The 23,948-nt window shown below is 43.0% G+C and overlaps 1 protein-coding gene across 1 annotated transcript; it reads right to left on the bottom strand.

Moving 5' to 3' along the window:
- Positions 1–3,023: 3,023 nt before the first annotated feature.
- Positions 3,024–6,666, bottom strand: LOC110593537 (tubulin alpha-1B chain-like). The gene is given in 5 exon segments (XM_021704821.2): positions 3,024–4,182; positions 4,648–4,796; positions 4,957–5,056; positions 5,058–5,180; positions 6,560–6,666. Coding segments are annotated over 5 exon segments (1,356 nt in total). The 5' UTR covers positions 6,563–6,666; the 3' UTR covers positions 3,024–3,201.
- Between the last annotated feature and the right edge of the window lie 17,282 nt (positions 6,667–23,948).

Here is a 23,948-nt window from a genome sequence, read left to right as displayed (position 1 = left end):
AAATTAAAACAACCACAAATATTGAAATTTGAGTTTGAACTGTAGAAAATAGAAAACTTTTTTTTTTTAAGATTTTATTTATTTGACAGAGAGAGACACAGCAAGAGAGGGAACACAAGCAGGGGGAGTGGAGAGGGAGAGGGAGAAGCAGGCTTCCCGCGGAGCAGGGAGCCTGATATGGGGCTTGATCCCAGGACCCTGGGAACATGACCTGAGCTGAAGGCAGACGCTTAACAACTGAGACACCCAGGCGCCCCTAGAAAACCTTCTAAATTACAGGTTTTCTCCCCCACCCCTTATTTTTTTTAAAGATTTTATTTTTAAGTAATCTCTATACCCAACGTGGGGCTCAAACTCACAACCCGGAGATCGGGTCGCATGCTCCTCTGACTGAGCCAGCCAGGCACCCAGGTTTCCCCTTTTAAAAAATGAAATATATCAATCATACTGGGGAAAAAAGGATAATATAAAAGATATTGTTCTATCCTTTAGAAACATTAAAACTTAGGGGTTTGTATGTAACTCCCACTGATTCTTGCCTCCTGTAGTTTTCTCCCAGATTAAACAGGTTTGACATGTGTAACAAACGGTATATTGTAGAAATGAGAGAGTGTGACTTGCAGGATTAAGTCACAGCATTGCAGTTTCCAACTTGCCCTCTCTTGGATCACTCACTCTGGGGGAAGCCTGTCCCCATGTTCTAAAGACGCACAAGGAGCCCTATTGGAGAGAGGTCCATGTGTGAACTGAGGCCACCTGCCAACAACCACTAACTTGCAAGGCAGGTGGGTGAACCGCCTTGAGAGTGAATCCCTCAGTCCCAGTGAAGCACATAGGGAACTGTAGCCTCAGTCAACATCTTGACTGCAACCTTATGAGAAATCCCAAGACAGAACTAGCCAGCTAAACCACTCCTGAATTCCTGACCCTCAGAAACCACATGAGGTAATAAACATAGATCTTGGGGCAATTTGTTATGTGATAATAGGTAATAAAATTGCAAACAACTATTTAACTAGCACCAGCCTGTCATCTTATTTTGCTTTGTTTACTACAGATTAATCTTCTTAAAAATACAACACCCCCCACCCCAACACATAAAACCCAACCAAAATAAAACATCAGGGGTGCCTGGGTGGCTCAGTCAGTTAAGGGACTGCCTTTGGCTCGGGTCATGACCCCAGGGTCCTGGAATGGAGCCCCACATCGGGCTCCCGGCTCAGTGGGGAGCCTGCTTCTCCCTCTCCCTCTGCATGCCGCTCCCCCTGCTTGTGCTTGCTCCCCCCCTCATGCCCTGTGTCAAATAAATAAAATCTTAAAAAAAAAAATCAGATGCAGTTGAAATGCTCGCTTCTTGATCCTGTCCCTGCCTTGTGCCTCAGAATTCTGAATAAAGCACATGGCACACTGTACACTGTGTGCTTCCCTGATTTTAGGTCACCCAGGACATTTTCCTGAAAAGCAAGCTCTGCCCTGCATTACTTTGCTGCTGTTTCCCGGCTCTAGCCTAGCTACCTTTCCCTCTTGCTTTACAGAAAAGAACACAGACACTGAATCAGAGTTTTCAGACATCTCTCAAGACCGACTTCCTTCCAGTTCAGCACTAATTCAAAACCTTCAATCCCCATTTGGTCACTAATTCAGTTTAGGGTTCCCCATAGCACTTTACAGCCCTGGCATCGGCCTTCCCCTGGGACCTGCGGTGGCTCCATTTGTGTTGCTGTGCTCAGCCTGCAGCGCCACCCAACAGAGCTTTCTCTGAAATATCTGAGAACAGGAGCCCGTAACTATTTTATAAATTTGTAAGGAAAAAAAAAGGGAAAACTTTGATATTCCCTAACTTTTTTTTTTTAAAGATTTTATTTATTTGAGAGAGAGACAGCGAGAGAGGGAACACAAGCAGGGGGGAGAGGGAGAAGCAGGCTTCCCGCGGAGCAGGGAGCCCGATGCGGGGCTCGATCCCAGGACCCCGAGATCACGACCTGAGCCGAAGGCAGACGCTTAACGACTGAGCCAACCCAGGCGCCCTTGGTATTCCCTAATTTTTAAACCAAGGATGAACATCTTCAGGCCTTAATAGTCCCTGAACTTTCTGAATTTCAAATATACATTTTCTCTGCAGTAAAACACTCTATTTGAATCCTGTTTGCCTATCTCCTACATAGTCCTTTAGATGTAGCCAAATTCTATTTTTTTAAGATTTTATTTATTTGACAGAGACAGTGAGAGGGAACACAGCAGGGGGAGAGAAGCAGGCTTCCCGTGGAGCAGGGAGCCCGATATGGGGCTCGATCTCAGGACCCTGGGATCACGACCTGAGCCGAAGGCAGACGGTTAACGACTGAGCCACCCAGGCGCCCCCCACATTCTATTCTTGAATGTAAACTATGCTAAGTGCCCTAAATTGTAAACTCTTATCTAACCTATACAAATGTTGCCACTTTACGCTCTCCTAAAGCAGTGCTCTTCCACAAACATCCATGGCCTTTTTTTTTTAAACCCACAGCTGCTTATTTGGTTTACTATTAGGATTTTTGTTCATCAGCAGGAATTAGGATCCTGCAATTTATGACAGGGTTGGAAACAGCTTTTACTTCAACATGCTCAAGAATTTCTCTAGTCATCTGTTTTCCTATAGAAGGGTCATTTTGAAATTTTTAGTTACATTGATAAATTAGCAAACTTCTTTAAGCAGCAGTCATGAATTTGTAGGACATTTAAAACTTCCTATACCTAAGTCATTAGTAATTAACCAATAATTTCAAAAGCTAGATTAGCTCTGGACTAACATTTTTCTAAGCTCCCTTTGATCTAGATTCTAACACTGGTTGAGGTGATATTAGATCAGTGTCAGAATCCAGCTCTCCTGCTTTTCTAGCCCAGTGTGCTCTTTTCCCCAGAGGTAGCTACACAGGAAATGGGATCCTTGATATTAGCACCCTGCTGCTATCTTCCAGATACAGATGAATGGTAGTAGATCCTGAACTGGAGAAAGCAATTTAGAAAAAGCACAGAAGTCAAACTTTCTTTCTTAAAGCCTTTACTTTTGAGACATAATGGAAAAATGCGACAGATACACATGGAAAAGACATGATCACAGTTAAAAGTGAAGACAATCTAACCAGAAAGCTTTAACGCCTGTCAGCTAATGCTGAAGCTAAAGTTGAGTGTGACATGCTGCAGGGCTGAAAGGAATGGTAATCAGTATTCCTCTCCTTCTTCTTCACCCTCTCCTTCAACAGAATCCACACCAACCTCCTCATAATCCTTCTCAAGGGCAGCCATGTCCTCACGGGCCTCCGAAAACTCTCCTTCCTCCATGCCCTCCCCCACATACCAGTGAACAAAGGCACGCTTGGCATACATCAGGTCAAACTTGTGGTCCAGGCGAGCCCAGGCCTCAGCGATGGCTGTGGTGTTGCTCAGCATGCACACAGCTCGCTGTACTTTGGCCAGGTCTCCACCGGGCACCACAGTGGGAGGCTGGTAATTAATGCCCACTTTGAAGCCAGTGGGGCACCAGTCCACAAACTGGATGCTGCGCTTGGTCTTGATGGTGGCAATGGCAGCATTGACATCTTTGGGAACCACGTCGCCACGGTACAACAGGCAGCAAGCCATGTATTTACCATGCCGAGGGTCACATTTCACCATCTGGTTGGCTGGCTCAAAGCATGCGTTGGTGATCTCTGCTACAGAAAGCTGCTCATGGTAGGCTTTCTCAGCAGAGATGACCGGGGCATAGGTGGCCAGAGGGAAGTGGATGCGGGGATAGGGTACCAGGTTGGTCTGGAATTCTGTCAGATCAACATTCAGGGCTCCATCAAATCTGAGGGAAGCAGTGATGGAGGACACAATCTGGCTAATAAGGCGGTTAAGGTTAGTGTAGGTTGGGCGTTCAATATCGAGGTTTCTACGACAGATGTCATAGATGGCCTCATTGTCTACCATGAAGGCACAATCAGAGTGCTCCAGGGTGGTGTGGGTAGTGAGGATGGAGTTGTAGGGCTCAACTACAGCTGTGGAAACCTGGGGGGCTGGGTAAATGGAGAACTCCAGCTTGGACTTCTTGCCATAATCGACAGAGAGACGTTCCATCAGCAGGGAGGTGAACCCGGAACCAGTTCCCCCTCCAAAGCTGTGGAAAACCAAGAAGCCCTGAAGACCTGTGCACTGGTCAGCCTGTTAGAAAAAAGGAATAGAGAAAACATATTATTACTGCTCTTTGCAATATATTTTCACTTTTCATACAATTCCAAGAATATAGATCTTACTAAGCATTTAGTTAAAAATAGCTTCACTAATGGGCGCCTGCGTGGCTCAGTCGTTAAGCGTCTGCCTTCGGCTCAGATCGAGTCCTGCGACCGGCTCCCTGCTTGGGTCTCCCTCTCCCACTCCCCCCTGCTTGTGTTCCCTCTCTGTGTCTCTCTCTGTCAAATAAATAAAATTTTTTTAAAAAAAAGCTTCACTAATATCTATAAAATGACACCAAATAGTTAGTGCTTTAATTGGATTTTTAAAAAAAACTGTAAAGGAATAGTTTACCTCACTCTATTACATTTCAGTTCTGTGTTTAAGATGAAAAGAACGTATTTCCAATGTCTTCCTTAGGATCATTGTTTACTTTATTCTTGAGAATAAACCTACCAGCTTCCGAATGCGGTCCAAGACAAGGTCAATGATCTCCTTGCCAATGGTGTAGTGCCCTCGGGCGTAGTTGTTGGCAGCGTCCTCCTTGCCGGTGATGAGCTGCTCAGGGTGGAAGAGCTGCCGGTAGGTGCCGGTGCGAACTTCATCTGCAAAAGGCAAATAGAGCAGCCACCCCTCACTCACCCCCTGCACAAGCCCGCTCAACCCCAGGGTGTCCGCGGAGCCTCAAGACAGACCTCCTGTCCCAGACACCCCCCTCCACTGTCTCACCCCAGGAGCTCACGGGGGTCACTGAGGCCAACTCACCAATGACCGTGGGTTCCAGGTCTACGAACACGGCCCTGGGCACATGCTTGCCAGCGCCCGTCTCACTGAAGAAGGTGTTGAAGGAGTCATCTCCTCCCCCCGATGGTCTTGTCACTTGGCATCTGGCCATCGGGCTGGATGCCGTGTTCCAGGCAATAGAGCTCCCAGCAGGCGTTGCCGATCTGGACACCAGCCTGGCCCACGTGGATGGAGATGCACTCACGCTGTGGAAAAGTAGATTAGAAAAAAAGAAAATCAGTACTAAACTAATCTAGTGACTGTAAAGCAGAACAAAATAATTTATGTAAACAATCTTACAAACTTCCCCTTCTAAAACTATTTAAAATGTAATACTCTTCTAGGGGAGACTCTGTATACTTTGATATGCATGGCTTTTAATGAATTTCTTTTCCCTATCTAAATTGGGAAGGTCTCTTTCCAGACCAAGAGCGCTTAGTCACAGCTTCCTCCTTTGGAAGACGAAGATAGGGAGGCCATTCATCCAGTGCTCAGGCCTCAGAATTCCATTTTAGACTATGCGGCCAGATTTCCGGGCAGCTCCCATCGCAGGAAGCACGTGGCCAGAACAGTGCAGAGGAAATGTCTGGCCGCAGGGACAAAGGGCGGGGCTTTGCGGCACAGGATGAATGAGCAATTCAGGGTGTGCGCGCACCCGCGCCCCTCTGCGGCCACCCGGGCCGCGCAGCTGCAGAGACACGCAGCAGCCACGTCTGCAGAGGCGCCTGCCATGGCCAACCATCTTCGGCTCCCCCAGGAGTTGGGCTCAGCCCAGCACCTTCACATCTGTCAGGGCACAGCAGGGGATTATCGGCGGCCCAGATCTGGACCAAGATCCGATTTCCGTTCCCTCAAAATCACTCACTGCCACCACCTGCTCCTATGCGCATTCCTAACTTAGACCAAGGAAGGACAGATGGCTTCTAGAAGCTGTTGGGAGCTAATTGTCCTAATACTCTGGCGTAGTGCGGCACAGTGACAAGGAGCCGTTCTCCACATTCATCTTATTGTTCTCGTTAAAAAACAACAACCCCCCCTCCCTCCACCTCAGGCTAAGAGAAGACACACCCTACGGTGGTAGACCCTCAGCACCCGGCGCGCACGCGCAGACGGCAAGGGCGGTCTCCCGCCGCTCCCTGGCGGGAAGGTAACGGTTGCGCCTGCGCTTTTGTGTCGGGCTCCTTCCCGCCTCCGCGTTTCTGGCAGAGGAGGAAGTGAGGGCGTGGAGAGCCCGCGCGCGCGCGCGCGCCCGCCAAAAGCGGACGAAGGAAAGGGGGATGGGAACGCGCGGGAAAAGACTGTAGGGTCTCGGGTCGCCGCGTCCAAGAAGTAAGGGCTAATTGAGAGCCCCAACCACAGTCGGGGAGCCGGCGTCCGGCCATGCCCTCCCAGAGTCCAAGAAGAAAACGCGGCAGCCTCCCTCCCGGGCCCCAACCATTCTCACTACTACAGCCCTCGCCTCTAGCCTCGCTTTTCGCCTTCCAAAACCAGAGCGCTGATCCCTGGCTAACGGCCCCCCCAAGACTGCCCGGCTCGCGTTTCCCGTTTTCCAGAGCGAGGGCGGCGTCCTGAGCGGCCCACTTACCATGGTGGCTATGTGTTAGCAGGCGCAGGCGACAGGAGCAGACACCGGGTCCCGGTTACCGTCCCCGACAAGCTAAGAGTCGAGGTAAGTAACGCACTGAGGCGGGGGCGCTGCCGGAGCTACTTAAGTAGCGGTCCGGGGAGGGGCGGGCGGGCCCAGGCGGTGCCATGGCCGCGGGCCCCTCCCCCGGCCCGGCGCGCCCACTCGGCGCCCGGCTCGGCCGCCGCAGAGGCGGGCTCCTGGCCCAGAGCCCCCTCCCCGCGCCGGCCCTGCGGGGCGGGGTCCGCCGCGCCTGCGGACCGCGAGCTCGGGTGCTGCAGTCTGCGGCGCATGGCCGCCAGGGCTTGGGCGGGGGCGGGCGCAGGTTCGGAAAGCAACCAACATGGGAACGGGAAAGCAGGCTTGCCTTAATTTGGACGAACCCTAAGACTTAAGAAGTCTGTGCAGTTTTAAAGATGAAGCACCATGAGATGCAGAAATTTCTGGTCCGGATAGCTCAGCTGATTATTTTCATGTTGCCACAATTTGTCAGTGAGTTTTGTCTTTTTCTTTTCCCAGTACTTACCTGATAATGTGGAGGATGCAAGGTTTAGAAAACAGACTAGTTTTATTTGGTTTATTGTAATGACTTGTTCGTTAAACTAAGGTGCCAGATGTTGGAAGCAAAAGTATTTCAGTCATTCAAAGAGTAGTACCTAAGCATTGAACATCGAAGCTGTTAAAAGGGCCTACTAGGCCCCATTTTTAGATATAACCAATAACTTTATCGAACAGTCCCAGGGGCTTTTAAAAAGGGAGATTCAAAGATACATTTCAAATTTGGTAGCTGAATTGTAGAAGTGAGGACAGAAACTTGGGTAGTGAGGAAATTGACACTGAAGGATATTAGGAAGTAGGGAATCCTTGTGTTATATAGAGCTTTGTAAAACTCTATATAATAACTGCTTTCTGTTATGTCAAGATCAATTGGTTATAGCCTCCTTCTAGGAGGCCCAGATTATAGTGGATACCCTCCTCCCCACCTCTGCCTTTCAGACTATTCCAAGACCGTAAACTATGTAAACCCTTGGAAATGCATGAAGTGGTTAGTTAGGTTTAAAATGTGGATTTAAAATGGTCCTGGCAGAAACCTATTGTTGTTACAATTCAAATATCCTCCCAGGGATAGTATGTAACAAAAAAAGCAAGTGTAAAACTAACAGTTCACAGTTCATACTCAGTTATTACCTTGCTCAGATTTGGTAAAGACTTCACCCTTCATATCAGACAAGTAACAGATTTACACTGTTAATATGTGTGTGTAGTTTGTAAGGATATATATGTACACACACATACACACACATATTTTTACTTTCTGTGTATGTAAAATTTCCACTCATATGAACCTGGAATACAAACAAGGAGGTTTTCTTTTATTTCTAATAAATATATTTTTTGTAATCCTGTTAAAAGGTTTTCTTGCTTTCTTTTCCTTTTTTTTTTTTTTTTTGTTGTAGGATGATTTTTTGTGAAAAGGTTTTCAACTCAAGATCCAAATTTGCACGTATTTTCCAAACTAGGTTACTGGGGACAGGAATATATTTGAATATTGTCTCACTTATTCTTAAAGGAGATGGAAAATAATTAGTTTGCCTGGACCAGCAAATGAATGTTAGGGAACCACCCTGCTTAACTCCATTTTGCTGTCTGCTCTGGATGAAAGCCATTTGGAAGCAGGCACCTCCCTCCTTCTAGCTCTCTGCAGAACCTTAGAGCTTTCACTGCAGAGATTTGCTCCTGTGGGCCTGTATGTGTCTCCCCAGATACCTTCCTAAAATCATTAGCTTTGCTAGCCTTGTTTCTGTGAATTCCCCTGTTGTGAATGAGGAAGTATTTGAGGGTTTTTTAGGTCCCTGGTGACACCTTAGTTTTCAGAGAGTAATTTAGATCCAAAATGGACTTTTAAATATAATCTAGTCTGGTATCTTTATGCCAGAAAAATATTGAATAATGCTAAGTTTATTTTGCTACCTCTTTAGTACCTGAGAGGAAAGGCTGACATTTTTTTTCCTTTTTTTATCTATATTAACCTTATATAGGTTTATTTGCTTATATTATATATAGATGCATATACTTTGTATATATTTAACAACTAAATAGTAGTTATCTATTGCTGGAATATAAACATAGTATTATCCATGGTCTTAACATTTTAACTGATTATTAGATCTTTGTTTTGTTGGACTGTTTCAGGGTCTGTAACTATTTGCTTTAAGTCTTTGGTGTAATGGGAAACCCTGTGTTGCTATTTGAGCCACTCCCATTTTTGCTACTTAGTATCGTGGCCATTTGCTACTGTTCTACGCAGTCAGAAACATTTCTGATAGTTCCATATTATGGTTTAGACACAATAGTTCACAATATATTTTGTTCCTTTAACCAGCTCTACAGGGAAAGACAAAAATAAGTAGCAGTAACTTACCAAACATCAACTATTTTTGAATATTTGATCTTTTATTCTTATTTATTGCAGTGTTATAAATTTACATGCTATATAGTGTTCTGTCTCTCCCCCCCCCACCCCTCCATCCCTACCCCCACAGGTAGATGGTATAGGGGAAAGAAAATGGGTTTTGTTTTTTTGTTTGTTTTTAAAGATTTGATTTATTTATTTGACAGAGAGAGACACAGGGAGAGAGGGAACACAAGCAGGGGGAGTGGAAGAGGGAGAAGCAGGCTCTCCGCTGAGCAGGGAGCCCCATGCGGGGCATCATGACCTGAGCCGAAGGCAGACGCTTAACGACTGAGCCACCCAGGTGCCCCTAGACTCTTAATTATCTTTCTCCAGCTTCATTTATGAATGGGAATCAGTGAATTTGAATCATCTTTTTCTCATCCTGTCACATTCAAACCCATTAGTAAATTTTATCAGTTTCATCTTCAAAATGTTCCCATCGCTTTTTATCACATCCCCTTATTTCATAGCATTTATAGAACCTGAAATTACCTTGTTTGTATATTATTTACTTATTTAAAATTTCTCTCTAATTACATGCAAGCTCCATGTCTGTTTTTGTGGAAGCCAATCTTGGTTGCACCTCCAAAAAACACCGTCTTCCATTCTTCTTTGCCAAGATAACATCTCTGTGTCTCTTTTTTTTTTTTTTTTTTAAGATTTTATTTATTTATTTGACTGAGAGAGACACAGCGAGAGAAGGACACAAGCAGCAGGGGTGGGAGAGGGAGAAGCAGGCTTCCCGCGGAGCAGGGAGCCCAATGCGGGGCTCGATCCCAGGACCCTGGGATCATGACCTGAGCCGAAGGCAGACGCTTAATGACTGAGCCACCCAGGCGCCCCTTTAATTTTTTAAAAAATATTTTATTCATTTATTTGACAGAGAGAGACACAGTGAGAGAGGGAACACAAGCAGGGGGAGTGGGAGAGGGAGAAGCAGGCTTCCCCAGGAGCAGGGAGCCTGATGCGGGGCTCTATTCCAGGACCCTGGGCTCATGACCTGAGCCAAAGGCAGATGCTTAACGACTGAGCCACCCAGGTGCCCCTCTCACTCTGTCTCTTTTTAAAGGATATTTATGTGCTCAATCCCAAGGGATAAATCAAAGGAACCCTATTTCCCTTTACCAGATATTTACTTGCTTTTTCAGTCTCCTTTATAATTGGACCCAGTTCTGGCCAATGGAACATAAAGGGAAGTTGGCTAGGGTATTTCCGCAAATGGATTTGAAAGAGGACTTCAACTACCTTCATTTTGACCTCAGTCTGTACTTTCTTTTTTTTTTTTAATGATTTTATTTATTTTTTTGACAGAGAGAGACACAGTGAGAGAGGGAACACAAGCAGGGGGAGTGGGAGAGGGAGAAGCAGGCTTCCCGTGGAGCAAGGAGCCCGACGCGGGACTCGATCCCAGGACCCCGGGATCATGACCCGAGCCGAAGGCAGACGCTTAACCGACTGAGCCACTCAGGCGCCCCTCAGTCTGTACTTTCTAAGTGACTAACTTCTTTTTTCCAAACTTATCTCTCTCTCTCTCTTTCTCTCTTTTTTTTAGATTTTATTTTTAAGTAATCTCTACACCCAATGTGGGGCTCAAATTTACATCCCCAAGATCAAGAGTCACAGCCAGCCAGGTGGCCCATACCAAACTTATCTCAACCTAGGCAAAAGACCCTGTGGGCAAAGCATCCTCTGATGGGAACCCAAACTACCCCTTTGAGCAATAAGGACTGCCCTGAGCCAGCAAGACCCCTCATGACTGACCCTAAGACAATGATCAATTTAACCTTCACTGCCTACCTGCATGTACCCACCAACCTTTGCTCCACATTTTCCTTATATATACCTGGAAGTATTTTTGACACTTTGGAGTCAGACTTTGAGATGCTGGTCTCCTGTCTTCCCAGTATTGGCCTCACTGAAATAAATTCCTTTCTTGTTTCACCACCACTCTTTTCTCTGCCTTTAGATTTTGTCAGTGGTGAGTGGCTGAACCTGATCTGTTTGGGACCCCCAGAGCCAGGTGCTCCTGCACCCCTGTGCCCCAGCTACAGTTTTCTCCCCTGATGAAAAGAGATTGCACCCTTGAGGACCTTTAGTTTCACTTCTTCCCCTTTCTTTCTGCTTTTGGAAATGTTCTGTGAAGGTGTGATGCCTATAGCCAATTTAAGATTTTCAGAGTCTTAATATAAAAAGAATCAAAGAGATGACATCTCGGTGCTCTGACACCATGAAGCTGTTGAGCCAACCTTAAAACTAGCTACGTCCAGGGGTGCGTGGTGGCTCAGTCGTTAAGTGTCTGCCTTCAGTTCAGGTCATGATCCCAGGGTCCTGGGATCGAGCCCCACATCGGGCTCCCTGCTCTGTGGGAAGCCTGCTTCTCCCTCTCCCACTCCCCCTGCTTGTGTTCCCTCTCTCACTGTGTCTCCCTCTGTCAAATAAATAAATAAAATCTTAACAATAATAAAAAAAAATAATACTGAAGGAAGAAGTGGATGGGAACTAAAGAAGGGACACAGAAGAAGCTAACAATTCAGCTTTTGACATGTCTTGAGGTTTAAGTGTCTGTGGTACATATACCTGGAGATGTCTATTAGTCAGTCATATATGCAGCTATGGAGAGAGGAGAGAGATACAGATTTGAGAGTCTTCAGCATAAAGACGATAATTAAACTGTGAAGATGGATAAGACCACTCAGGTGGAATGCATAGAGCTTGGAGAGTGGTGGTCTTAGTAGAGAACCTGGCCTTAGTAGGGAATCTGAAGAATGGTCATATTTAAAGTAGAGAAAAGGAACCTGTAAAAGGGGTCTGAAAAGAAATGATCAGAGAGGGAGAACTGGAGGTCTCACAGTCCAAGGAAAGAGTTTCCAGAAGGAGAAGTGGTACAATGCCAAATGCTGCAGAGAAGTTAAGCAGAGTAAAGACTGGAAAGGGTTCATTGTATGTATATAAAAAACAATATGACTTCTGTTTTTATTTATTGGACAAATATTTACTGAGAGCTTACGATGCAAATACTCCTTTTAAGTGTTGGGTAGATATAACAATGAACAAAATATGCCCTTCCCCTCATGGAATTTATATTTTGGTGAAGGAGAAAGAAAATAAATATATAGCAAAGAGATGTGAAATATAATATCAGGTGCTTTTGGGTGCTATGAAGAAAAATAAAGTGTGGAAAAGAGATTAAATTTACAGAGGAAGGCTATTTTAGATAAAGTGATCTGAGAAGGCCTCTCTGAGGAGGTTGTTATTTGAACAAAGACCTGAATTAGGTGGTAGAGTGGGCATTTCAAGCAGAGGAACATCAAATGCAAAAGCCTGAGGTTGAGGGTGTATGTCTTTTTAAAAGCAATATTAATGAAGTCAGTGAGATAAGAGCAGAGGAAGTGAGGGAGAGGGTATTATGAAATGATATCAGAGAAGTACCTGTGTCTAGGTCATGTAAGTGTCTTTCTTATTAGTCATGGGAAGACTGTGTTTTATTCTAAAATCAGGGAAGCCATTACATAGTTCTGAGCAAAGATGTGACATATTCTATTTTAGATTTTAAAAGGATTGTCTAGCTGTTATGAGAATAAAGTATAAGAGGTTAAGAGTGGAATAAGAAATATGAGTTGGAAGGGAATTGTAGTAATGCAGATAAGAGGTGATAGTTACTTGGACCAGGGTGGACCAGTGGTGCAGATGGTAAAAGGAGGTCAGTGTATAGATAATTTTTGAATGTAGTACTGGTAGGATTTACTAATGCATGGAATGTAGAGTGAGAAAGAGGAGTCAAACATGATCCTAAGGTTTTTGGCCTGAGCAACAATGGGGAATACTGAAGGAGGAACAGATATTAAGGAAATGGAGGGAATCAGAAGTTCAGTTTGGACATGTTAAGTTTGAGATGTAGGGTATTAGTCATCTAAGTAGAAATGATTAGGCAGTAGGCTAAAGTGTAGAGAAGAAGTCATACTGGAGATAAATTTAGGAGTCCTCAGCATAGAAACTGGGTGACATCACCTAGCAAGAAAGTGTAGATTAAAAGAGGACCAAAGATTGAACCCTGGAGCATTTCAGCTTTTAAAAATTAGGAAGTGGATCCTGTAGTCAAAGTGAGAAGGAGTAGCTAGTGGTGTAAGAAGAAAAACATGAAGAGTGTGGTGTCCTAGAAACCAAATGAAGCAAGTGTTTCAAGCACGAGAGTGATAACTGTGTCAAATTCTTTTGGGAAGTTAGGTAAGATGAGTCTGAGAGTTGGCTAATAGATTTGGCAGTGTGGATGTCACGGGTGACTTGGCCAAGAGTGGCTGCAGTGGGGCAGTAGGAATGAATGAAGGGCCTGATTGGAGTGGATTTTAGAGAGAATGCAAGTGAGGAAGTGGAGAAAGTGGGATAAAAACCTCCTTTGAGGAATTTTGCTTTAAGAGAATAAAGGGTGATAGCTGGGATAGTTGGATAGGGATGTTCAACAAAGGGAAGATTTTTAAAGAAGATGGGAGATATTTTGGCATGTTTGCTAGTGAGAATAAACAAAAGGGAGGGGAAAATTGATGAAAAGGGGATAAATTCAGGAGCAAAGTTTTAGAATAGTGAAATGGGAAGGGATTCAGTGCGCCACTGGAGGGGTTAACCTTGGAGAGGAGCATGATAGTTTAGCCATTGACACATAGGAGGAAGCCAGAGGAGTACAGATTCAGGTTGGTAGTTAGATTTGGTGGTAGGAACGTTGGAATTTCTCTTCTGGTTGCTTCTTTTTTCTTCCCCACCCTAGTGAAATAGGAAAATAGGTAATTTGTCCTTATTCTCTCCATGTTTCTTTTTCTTTCTTTCTCTTTTTTTTTCTTTCTTTCTTTCTTTCTTTCTTTCTTTTCTTCTCTTTCTTCTTGCTCTCTTTCTTCTTTCTTTCTCTTCTTTTTTTTTTTTTAAAGAGAGGGAGAGAGAGAAGGGTGGGGAGTGGCAGAAGGAGAGGAAGAGAGAGAATCTTAAGCAGGATGCACACCCAGTTCAGAGCCCAACATGGGGCTCCCCCGATCTCACAACCCTGAGGTTATGACCTGAGCCGAAATCAAGAGTTGGAGGCTTAACAGACTGAGCCACCCAGGTGCCACTCTCCCTGTTTCTTAATAACAACAGAACCCTGATTTTTTGGGGAGCAGGGTGCCAAGTTTCTGTTCCAACTACACAAGGGATGTCTATGTGACTAAGTTCTGATGAGTTGTTAGTGGAAGTTGTCTTGTGGGGCATCTGAACTGGTATATGTTTTTGTCCTTTCTCTTTTTCTTGCTTAGAATGTGGACATGATAACTGAAGTTCAACCATCTTATGACAATAAAGTGAACCTAAACCATTGCTAAGGATGAAGGAAGATAGAGTCTAGGTCCCTGATGACATTGTGGAGCTGCCACACAAGTCCAGGATTGCCTACCTCTGGACTTCTCATTATGGGAGAAAATAAAACAATTTGTTTAAGTCACACTGATCTTTTCCCCTTTTTTCCTTTTTCTGGGATGTGTGTGTCTGTTATATGCAGCTGATTGAATTTACAATTGATGTGGTGGGACCTTGTGGAATTTCTCTTCTGTTTTTATTTTATTTATTTATTTTTAAAGATTTTATTTATTTATTTGATAGAGAGAGTGAGAAAGCACAAGCAGGGGGAACAGTAGAGGGAGAGGGAGAAGCAGGCTCCCCGCCAAGCAGGGAGCTCGATGCGGGACTCGATCCCAGGACCCTGGGATCATGACCTGAGCCGAAGGCAGACGCTTAACCATCTGAGCCACCCAGGCGCCCCTCTCTTCTGTTTTTAAATTTTTTTTTCTTTTTTTCAGTGAAATGGGGAGGGGAGGGTCATTGGCTAAATGTGAGGATTGGGGAGGGAGTTTGGGAGATTTAAAGAGAGTAAATATATAAAATAGTCATCTCTGAGAGTGGGAGAGTAAATTAACTAAGAAAATGTAGTAGAATTTCCAAGTGTTGTTGAAGGCATAGTAGGTTTTTCAGACATTTATGGCTATAAATATAAAATGATATCAGTTGGGCACCTGGGTGGCTCAGTCGGTTGAGCGTCTGCCTTCGGCTCAGGTCATGATCCCAGGGTCCTGGGATCGAGTCCCATGTTGGAGGCTCAGGGAGCCTGCTTCTCCCTGTCTGCCACTCTCCATGCTTGTGCTTTCTCTCTCTCTCTCTCTCTCAAATAAATAAAATCTTAAAATAAATAAATAAGTAAAATGATATCAGTCATCCTGGTTATGTTTTCTCGAGTCAGGTTCAGCTGCTCAGGTGAGGTATGAAACAGGTGGAGAGATGGATTTATCCAGGATTGGTATTTTGCTGAAACTGCTAGATCACCACTGTAAATAGAAGACAAAGTAGATGTTAGTCACTGAGAAGATAATTGAATATCTGAATGGATTTTAAAAAACATGTAGTAAAGGGCGCCTGGGTGGCTCAGTTGGTTAAGCGACTGCCTTCGGCTCAGGTAATGATCCTGGAGTCCCGGGATCGAGTCCCGCATCGGGCTCCCTGCTTGGCAGGGAGTCTGCTTCTCCCTCTGACCCTCCCTCCTCTCATGTGCTCTCTCTCATTCTCTCTCAAATAAATAAATAAAATCTTTAAAAATAAAATAAAAGGGGAGGGGGATGGGAGGATGGGTTAGCCTGGTGGTGGGTATTGAGGAGGGCACATTCTGCATGGAGCACTGGGTGTTATGCACAAACAATGAATCATGGAACACTTCATCTAAAACTAATGATGTAATGTATGGGGATTAACATAAGAATAAAAAAATAAATAAATAAAAAATAAATAAAAAACATGTAGTAAAAACAATAGACTTAAAAGCAAAACTTAAACACATTTTTTGAATAGTTAAAAATTCTCATGGTTCAAAAGTTGAAGAGAGGGTCACCTGGGTGGCTCAGTCGGTTAAGCGTCTGCCTTTGACTCAGGTTGTGATCGTGGGGTCTTGGGATTGAGCCCTGCATCAGGCTCCCTGCTGAGCCTGCTTCTCCTTCTCCTGCTCCCCCTGCTTGTGCTCTTTCTCTGTGTGTGTCAAATAAATAAATAGAATCTTTAAAAAAAAAAAAAAAAACAAGTTGAAGAGATAAGCAGATATACACTGAGAAGTTTTGCTTCTACCTTGTGATGGTTAATTTTATGGATCAACTTGACTGGGCCAAGGGATGCTCAGATAGCTGGTTAAATATTATTTTTGTGTATGTCTGTGAAGGTGTTTCCAGAAGAGATTAACATTTGAATTTGGTGGACTGAGTAAAGCAGTTGGTTCTCTCCTGGGAGTGGACATCATTCAAACCGTTGAGGGCCTGAGACACCTGGCTGGCTGAGTCAGTAGAGCCTGTAACTCTTGATCTCAGGGTCCTTGAGCCCAGACTTCAAGCCCCATTTGGGTGTAGAGTTTACTTAAAAAAAAAAACACCAAAAAACCCAGAAACATTGAGGTCCTGAATAGAACAAAAAGGCAAAGGAAGGTTGAATTTACTTTCTGCCTGACAATTTGAGCTGAGACATCAATCTTCTGTCCTCAGTGCTCCTGGTTTTCAAGCTTCAGATCCAGACAGAAATCTACACCATTAGCTCTCCAGCCATTGAACTACATGACTGGTTTTCCTAGGTCTCTAGTTTGTAAATAGCAGATAGTGGGACATCTCAGCCTCAATAATCATGTGAGCCAATACTTTATAATCCAGATAGATAGATGATAGATAGATAGATAGATAGATAGATAGATAGATAGATAGATCAATCGATCGATCCTGTGGATTCTCTTTCTCTGGATAATCTTGCCTGATACACACCTCTAATGCTCATTCATTCCATTCCTCCCCACTAGCCCTACAGATAAGCATTTGTATTAGTTTGTTGTGAATTTGTTCAATGTTTCTTTATGACAATATAAACATATATTGATTGATTGATCTATTCTTATTTCACTCCTTTCTTATATACAAGAGGGTATCAAATTATAGTGCATGCTGTTTTACACCTTACTTTTTTCACTTTTCAGTATATTCTGGATATCCTTCCATATCAACAACTCCTAAAGAGTATCTTCATTATTTTTATTTTTATTTTATTTATTTATTTATTTATTTATTTTAAGACTTTATTTATTTGACAGAGAGAGACACAGCGAGAGAGGGAACACAAGCAGGGGGAGAGGGAGAGGGAGAAGCAGGCCTCCTGTGGAGCAGGGAGCCCGATGCGGGGCTCGATCCCAGGACCCCGGGATCATGACCTGAACCGAAGGCAGATGCCCAACGACTGAGCCACCCAGGCACCCCTATTTTTATTTTTATATTCCATCTACAAAATGTCGATGTAAAATGAACAAGCCTTTTAGGATCTCTAAACATAAGAAAGAGAGTGTTATTTGAGCCCAAGTTAAGACAGCTGCCCAGGAAACATGATCTTCACAGAGAAAGTGCTCTGAGAATGAATAATTTTTACAGGGTTTTATACTTTTTTATATCTTGTGAAAGCTCAAAGGATTACAGATTAGCATATAGGCAGGAATCACAGGTTTTATCGTAAAAGAATCCAGGGAGTAGGAGCATTAATGGATATCTCAAGGACAAGATGGTTTTCCTTTAGTCTACTTGTTCAGATGTACAGTGCATACGTGGCAAGTCATAAATCAGGCTTTTGGTTTGAACGAAGTTTATGTAGTCATGCTGACTTAGAAATCTAAAATGGGGGGTGCCTGGGTGGCTCAGTCGTTAAGCGTCTGCCTTCGGCTCAGGTCATGATCTCAGGGTCCTGGGATCGAGCCCCGCATCAGGCTCCCTGCTCAGCGGGAAGCCTACTTCTCCCTCTCCCACTCCCCCTGCTTGTGTTCCCTCTCTCGCTGTGTCTCTCTCTGTCAAATAAATAAATAAAATCTTAAAAAAAAGAAATCTAAAATGGCTTCTCTTGCGTATCAGGCCTTTAGAGAGTTTTTCTCTCATCAAGAGTATTCTATTGTTGGGCGCCTGGGTGGCTCAGTGGTTAAGCAACTTCCTTAGACTCAGGTCATGATCCCGTAGTCCCGGATTGAGTCCCGCATTGGGCTCCTTGCTCGGTGGGGAGTCTGCCTCTCCCTCTGGCCCTCTCCCCTCTTACGCTCTCTCTCACTCTCGCTCTCTCTCAAATAAATAAATAAAATCTTTAAAAAAAAGAGTATTCTATTGTTATGGATGTATCATGATTTATTTAATGAATATTTTGAAAGCAAGGCCTTTCTTTGAAAGAACTGTTTGGTTTTTTTTTAAGGCTTTGTGGGTTCCAAGGAGTCAGTAGAGCAGGACTTCATGTTTAAAGTTCATGCTAGGATCCATTATGAAGAATGCATGATGATGAACAAAATCATTATCTCTCCAAAAAGAAATAAGGATTTAAGCAACCGACAGGAAGTGGTGAATCTAAAGCAGAGTGGTTAAAGTTGAGCTGCTTGTGGGTTCCTGAAACCAGATCCAGATTCTCGTATCTTAAGATTTTCTTACTTTACTTCACTGGGCCTTGGTCCTGGCAGTTGAGGTTAGGGTAGATTAGCCAGTTGAGGAGATAGTCTAAGTAGAGAAATCTTGTGTTTCACTTTCTATGGTATAGGTTAGAGGACTGCAAGATTCTTAAAGAAGCCCAACATCTAACATAGTGCCTGAGTAGTTGAGTAGCCATGGCTAAGCGGGGTGCCTAGGCAGCTGGGACTAAAAGCAACCATACAAAATTTTTCCCTACACCCCACCATTGATGCTGGGCAAATCAGCTGAGAGCGCCCAAGTACCCAGTGAAATGTAGAATTTCTGAGAAGGCCAGCAAACTAAAAGAGACTTGGAATTAGAGTAAGAAGAACTCTGACTAGAGACCAAGGCAGGAACCTAGATACCAGCACAAGAAGTCAGAAGACAAGAAGTCAAGAAAATACCTAAAGCCCCTCCAGGAACTTAGATCACTTTAGAAAAGATAGGAGGAGAAGGAGAAAGAGTTTAAATCTTGATTTAGACTAAATATTTACTCAAATGAGACCATTTTAAACAAGAAGTAACTGATTTAGCTTGAAGTAGTGTTTGTTTTCTGTCCTGCTGAGGGTTTGTGAGATATTGAATTTCGGCTATTGAGAAGGGAAATGCAAAGGAACAACAAGAACAAAAATGTCATTAATACTACTAATGGGCTTTTGGCAGAGAAGTGGGAGCATTTGGAAGATTTTATACGAAAAATCAATCAAAGATTGAGGCAGTTATGAGGTTCAGGAAAAATAAAAGTTTGTATGAGAAAGGAAGTATGATTACAGTAGACTGTTCGCTTCAGCAGTGAATAATACTTAAATAATCATAATAATACAAACACTAGCTGATTTCAGTTAAAACTATGTTGCGGGGGCACCTGAGTGGCTCAGTCGGTTAAGCGCCTGCCTTCGGCTCAGGTCATGATCCCAGGGTCCTGGGATCGAGCCCCGCATCAGGCTCCCTGCTCAGCAGCGAGTCTGCTTCTCCCTCTGCCTGCCACTCTGCCTATCTGTGCTCTCTCTCTCTCTGTCAAATAAATAAAATCTTAAAAAAAAAAACAAAACAAAACTATGTTGCGATAGTCAGGAAGTGAAGTGTGAGGAGTATAAAAGAACTAAGTTCTCACCTGACATGGTGAAAAGTAAATAGGTAATGTCTGAAATTGATAAATTAAGAAAAAGCAGCATAGGCATATTATTCAGAAATAAGTAGGGGTGCCTGGGTGGGTCAGTCGGTTAAGCGTCTGTCTTTGGCTCGGGTCATGGTCCCAGGGTCTGGGATTGAGCCCCATGTCGGGCTCTCTGCTCAGCAGGAGCCTACTTCTCCCTCTCCCTCCTGCTCCCCCTGCTTGTGCTCTCTCTGTCAAATAAATAAATAAAATTAAAAAAAAATAAGATAAATTCCAAGGAAAATGACTAGATGAATTAGGGGTATATGCCTCTGGTGAATGGGACTGGAGTAGAGGAGGAATGATGCAGGAGTACTGTTATTTTAAAACAATATTATTTGATTTTTGGTTTTTGTAAACTTTTTGTTGAACTATAACATATATGTAACAACCTCCATATAGAAAAGAGTATAACTCATAAATGTACAACTTGATAAATTAAACACACCTGTGTAAATTAGTACCCAGATCAAGAGTATTTTATTTTTAAGTCATGTACATGGATTCTTTGTTATATATTTAAAATTAATAATAATAATAAAGAATTAAGATATCAGGAGTGGTTAAATGCTTTTGAGAATACTACTTTGATAATACTGTGTTTGAAAATACTCCAAGATCTGGAGTAGTCTGTCCAATATGGTAACCTCTAGCTACATTTGGCTTTGAACATTTAGACTTGTAACTAATCTGACTGAGGAACTGAATGTTTTATTTTTGTAAATTTTAATTAATTTGAATTTATATAGTCACATGTAGTGGCAACCATATTGGACAGTGCACATCTAGAGATTTGAGTACTTAAAGTTTCTATACAGAGAAGAAGAAAGGACTGCTCCATTTTCCTCAGGTTAAATGAGAACTGGTAATAAGGAACTTTGAATGTGATGAAAATAAAGTACAGGGGCGCCTGGGTGGCTCAGTCGGTTAAGCGGCTGCCTTCGGCTCAGGTCATGATCCCAGGGTCCCGGAATCGAGCCCCACGTCAGGTTCCCTGCTCAGCAGGGAGTCTGCCTCTCTCTCTGATCCTCCCCCCTCTCATGCTCTCTATCTCATTCTCTCTCTCAAATAAATAAATAAAATCTTTAAAAAAAAAAAAAAAGAAAAGAAAAGAAAGTACCAATAATAACTAAAGAGGATTGAGGAGAAGATTTTTAAGTAGAGACTAACCATGATCTGAGTTTATGTATGTGAACAGATGCAGAAAATATTTTAAAAACTGAGAAAGCAAAAAATTCCTACAGCAGTTACAGAGGGAGATACTTAATAGGCTGAAAAGAAAATGGAAATCTCAATATCAAATGGTAAAGTTTGTGGTGATCTTAAAAATCTTCTTTCTGCTTTCTTATATTTAACAATTTTTTAAAATCCAGATGTGTTACTTTCAGAATTAAAATTAGTGTTTAAAAAGGGCCAATATAAAGTAAAAGATGGGTTAAGACTCATTTAAGAGGTAGAAATATTTGTTTTTGTCCCTTCCCTACTTTGTAAAAAAACAAAACAAAACACAAAAAAAACCCCAGTTTTATTGAGATAATTCATATTCCATAAAATCCAGCCTTAAGGAGTGGAGTACAATTCAGTGTTTTTTTAAAGCATATTCATAGAGTTGTGCACCCGTCAATAGTCTCTAATTCCAGAACATTTTTATCACTCCAAAAGAAACTTGGTACCCATGAGTCTTCACTCTTCACTCACTCCTCCCTCCAGCCCCTGACAACTACTAATCTACTTTCTGTTACCCTGGATTCACTTATTCTGGACATTTCATATAAACAGAATCATACAATATGGGACTTCTTTTACTTGGCATAATGTTTTCTTTTTTTTTAAAGGTTTTTATTTATTTAACAGAGATAGAGAGCACAAGTAGGCAGAGCGGCAGACAGAGGGAGAGGGAGAAGCAGACTCTCCACTGAGCAGGGAGCCCAATGCGGGGCTCGTTCCCAGGACCCTGGGATCATGACCTGAGCCGAAGGCAGTCACTTAACCGACTGAGCCACCCAGGTGCCCCTGGCATAATGTTTTCAAGGTTCATCTATGCCATAACATGTATCAGTACTTCGTTTCTTTTTATTGCCAAATAATACTCCATTGTATGGATATACAACATTCTCTTTATCCATTCATCAGTTGATGGACATTTGGGTTGTTTCCACTTTTTGGCTATTGTAAATAATGCTGTTATGAACATTTATCTGCAAGTTTCTGTGTGGCCATATGTTTTGTTTCTCTTGGCTGTATGTCTAAGAGTGGAATTTCTGGGTCATATGATAACTTCACATTTAATATTTTGAGGAACCATTAAACTGTTTTCCAAAGTGGCTGTACCATTTTACAATCCCACCAGCAATGTATGAGGTTTCAATTTTTCCACATCCTTGCTTATGCTTGTTATTGTCTATCTTTTTAATTATGGACATCCTACTGAATATGAGGTGGTATCTCTTTGTATTTTGATTTGCATTTCCCTGATGGCTAATGGTGTTGAGTATCTTTTTATATGCTTACTGACCATTTGTATATTTTCTTTGGAGAAATGTTTATTCAAATTTGCCCATTTTTGCATTTTTGTTTTTATTTATTTTATTATTATTTTTTTAAAGTAAGCTGTACACCCACTGTGGGGCTCGAACTCATGACCCTGAGTTCGAGAGTTGAATGCTCTTCTGACTGAGCCAGCCAGGTGCCCCCTGAATTTTAATTTTTATTGTTGAGTTATATTTCTTTTCTTTTTTTTCTTTAAGATTTTATTTATTTGACAGAGAGAACACAAGCAGAGGGAGACAGGGAGAAGCAGGCTCCCTGCTGAGCAAGGAGCCCGATGTGGGACTTGATCCCAGGACCCTGGGATCATGACCCGGGCCGAAGGCAGCCACTTAACCGACTGAGCCACCCAGGCGTCCCGAGTTATATTTCTTTATATAGTTGGGACATAAGTCCTTTCTCTGATATTTGATTTGCAAATATTTCCTCCCATTAAAAAGGTTTTCTTTTCACTTTTTGATGGTGTCTTTTGAAGCACAAAAGTTTTAAATTTTAATGAAGTCCACTGTATCTTTTTTTTTCTCTTTTGCTGCTTATGCTTTTGGTGTCATACCTAAGAAACCATTACCTAATCCAAGACCATATTTACTCTGATGATTTCTTCTAAGAGCTTTATAGTTTTAGCTCTTATATCTAGATCTTTGATCCATTTTGAGTTAATTTTGTATATGGTGTGAGATAGGAGTCTGTGTTACTTTCCTAGGGCTCTATAACAAAGTACCATAAACTGGGTTACTTAAAACAGCAGAAATTGGGTGCCTGGGTGGCTCAGTCGTTAAGCGGCTGCCTTCGGCTCAGGTCATGATCCCAGGGTCCTGGGATCGAGCCCACATTGGGCTCCCTGCTCTGCGGGAAGCCGACTTTTCCCTCTCCCACTCCCCCTGCTTGTGTTCCTCTCTCGCTGTCTCTGTCTCTGTCAAATAAATAAATAAAATCTTAAAAAAAAAAAAAACAGCAGAAATTTATTCTTTCATAGTTCTGTAGGCTAGAAGTCTGAAATCAAGGTATTGACTTTGTTGGTTTCTTCTGGAGGCTCTGAAGGAGAATCTGTTCCATGTTTTTCTTCTAGCTTTTGGTGGTTACTGACAATCCTTGGCCTTCCTTGTCTTGTAATATATCACTACAATTTCTGCCTTCCATCACTACCTGGCATTCTCCCTGTGTGGCATCTTTTTTTCTTTTTTTTTTTTTCATGTGGTGTTCTTATAAGGATACTTGTCATTGAATATAAGGCCCACTCTAATCCAGTAATACGTCATCTTACCTAATTAAATCTGCAAACACCCTATTTCCAAATAAGGTCACACTCTGAGGTTGTAGGTAGACATGAATTTTGGGGGGAACACAATTCAACACAATACAGGATCCAATTTCATTCATTTGCATGTGGATAGCCGGTTGTCCCAGCACTATTTTCAGAAAAGCATATTCTTTGGGGCACCTTGTTACAGCCTGGCAGGGGTGAAAATCTAGGCTCCCCAGTCAGCGTTGTTGGCATGGGTGGGGGTGGGATCACAGATTTTTCTGTGGTGCTTGCCTGGAGAAGGGCACTTCTTTTTTTTTTTTTTTTTAAAGATTTTATTTATTTATTTGTGAGAGAATGAGAGAGAGCACATGAGAGGGGGAAGGGTCAGAGGGAGAAGCAGACTCCCTGCCGAGCAGGGAGCCCGATGCGGGGACTCGATGCGG

This window comes from Neomonachus schauinslandi, chromosome 5, assembly GCF_002201575.2.
Source record: "Neomonachus schauinslandi chromosome 5, ASM220157v2, whole genome shotgun sequence".
Lineage (NCBI taxonomy): Eukaryota > Metazoa > Chordata > Mammalia > Carnivora > Phocidae > Neomonachus > Neomonachus schauinslandi.
This window is presented reverse-complemented; position numbering and strand designations above follow the sequence as displayed.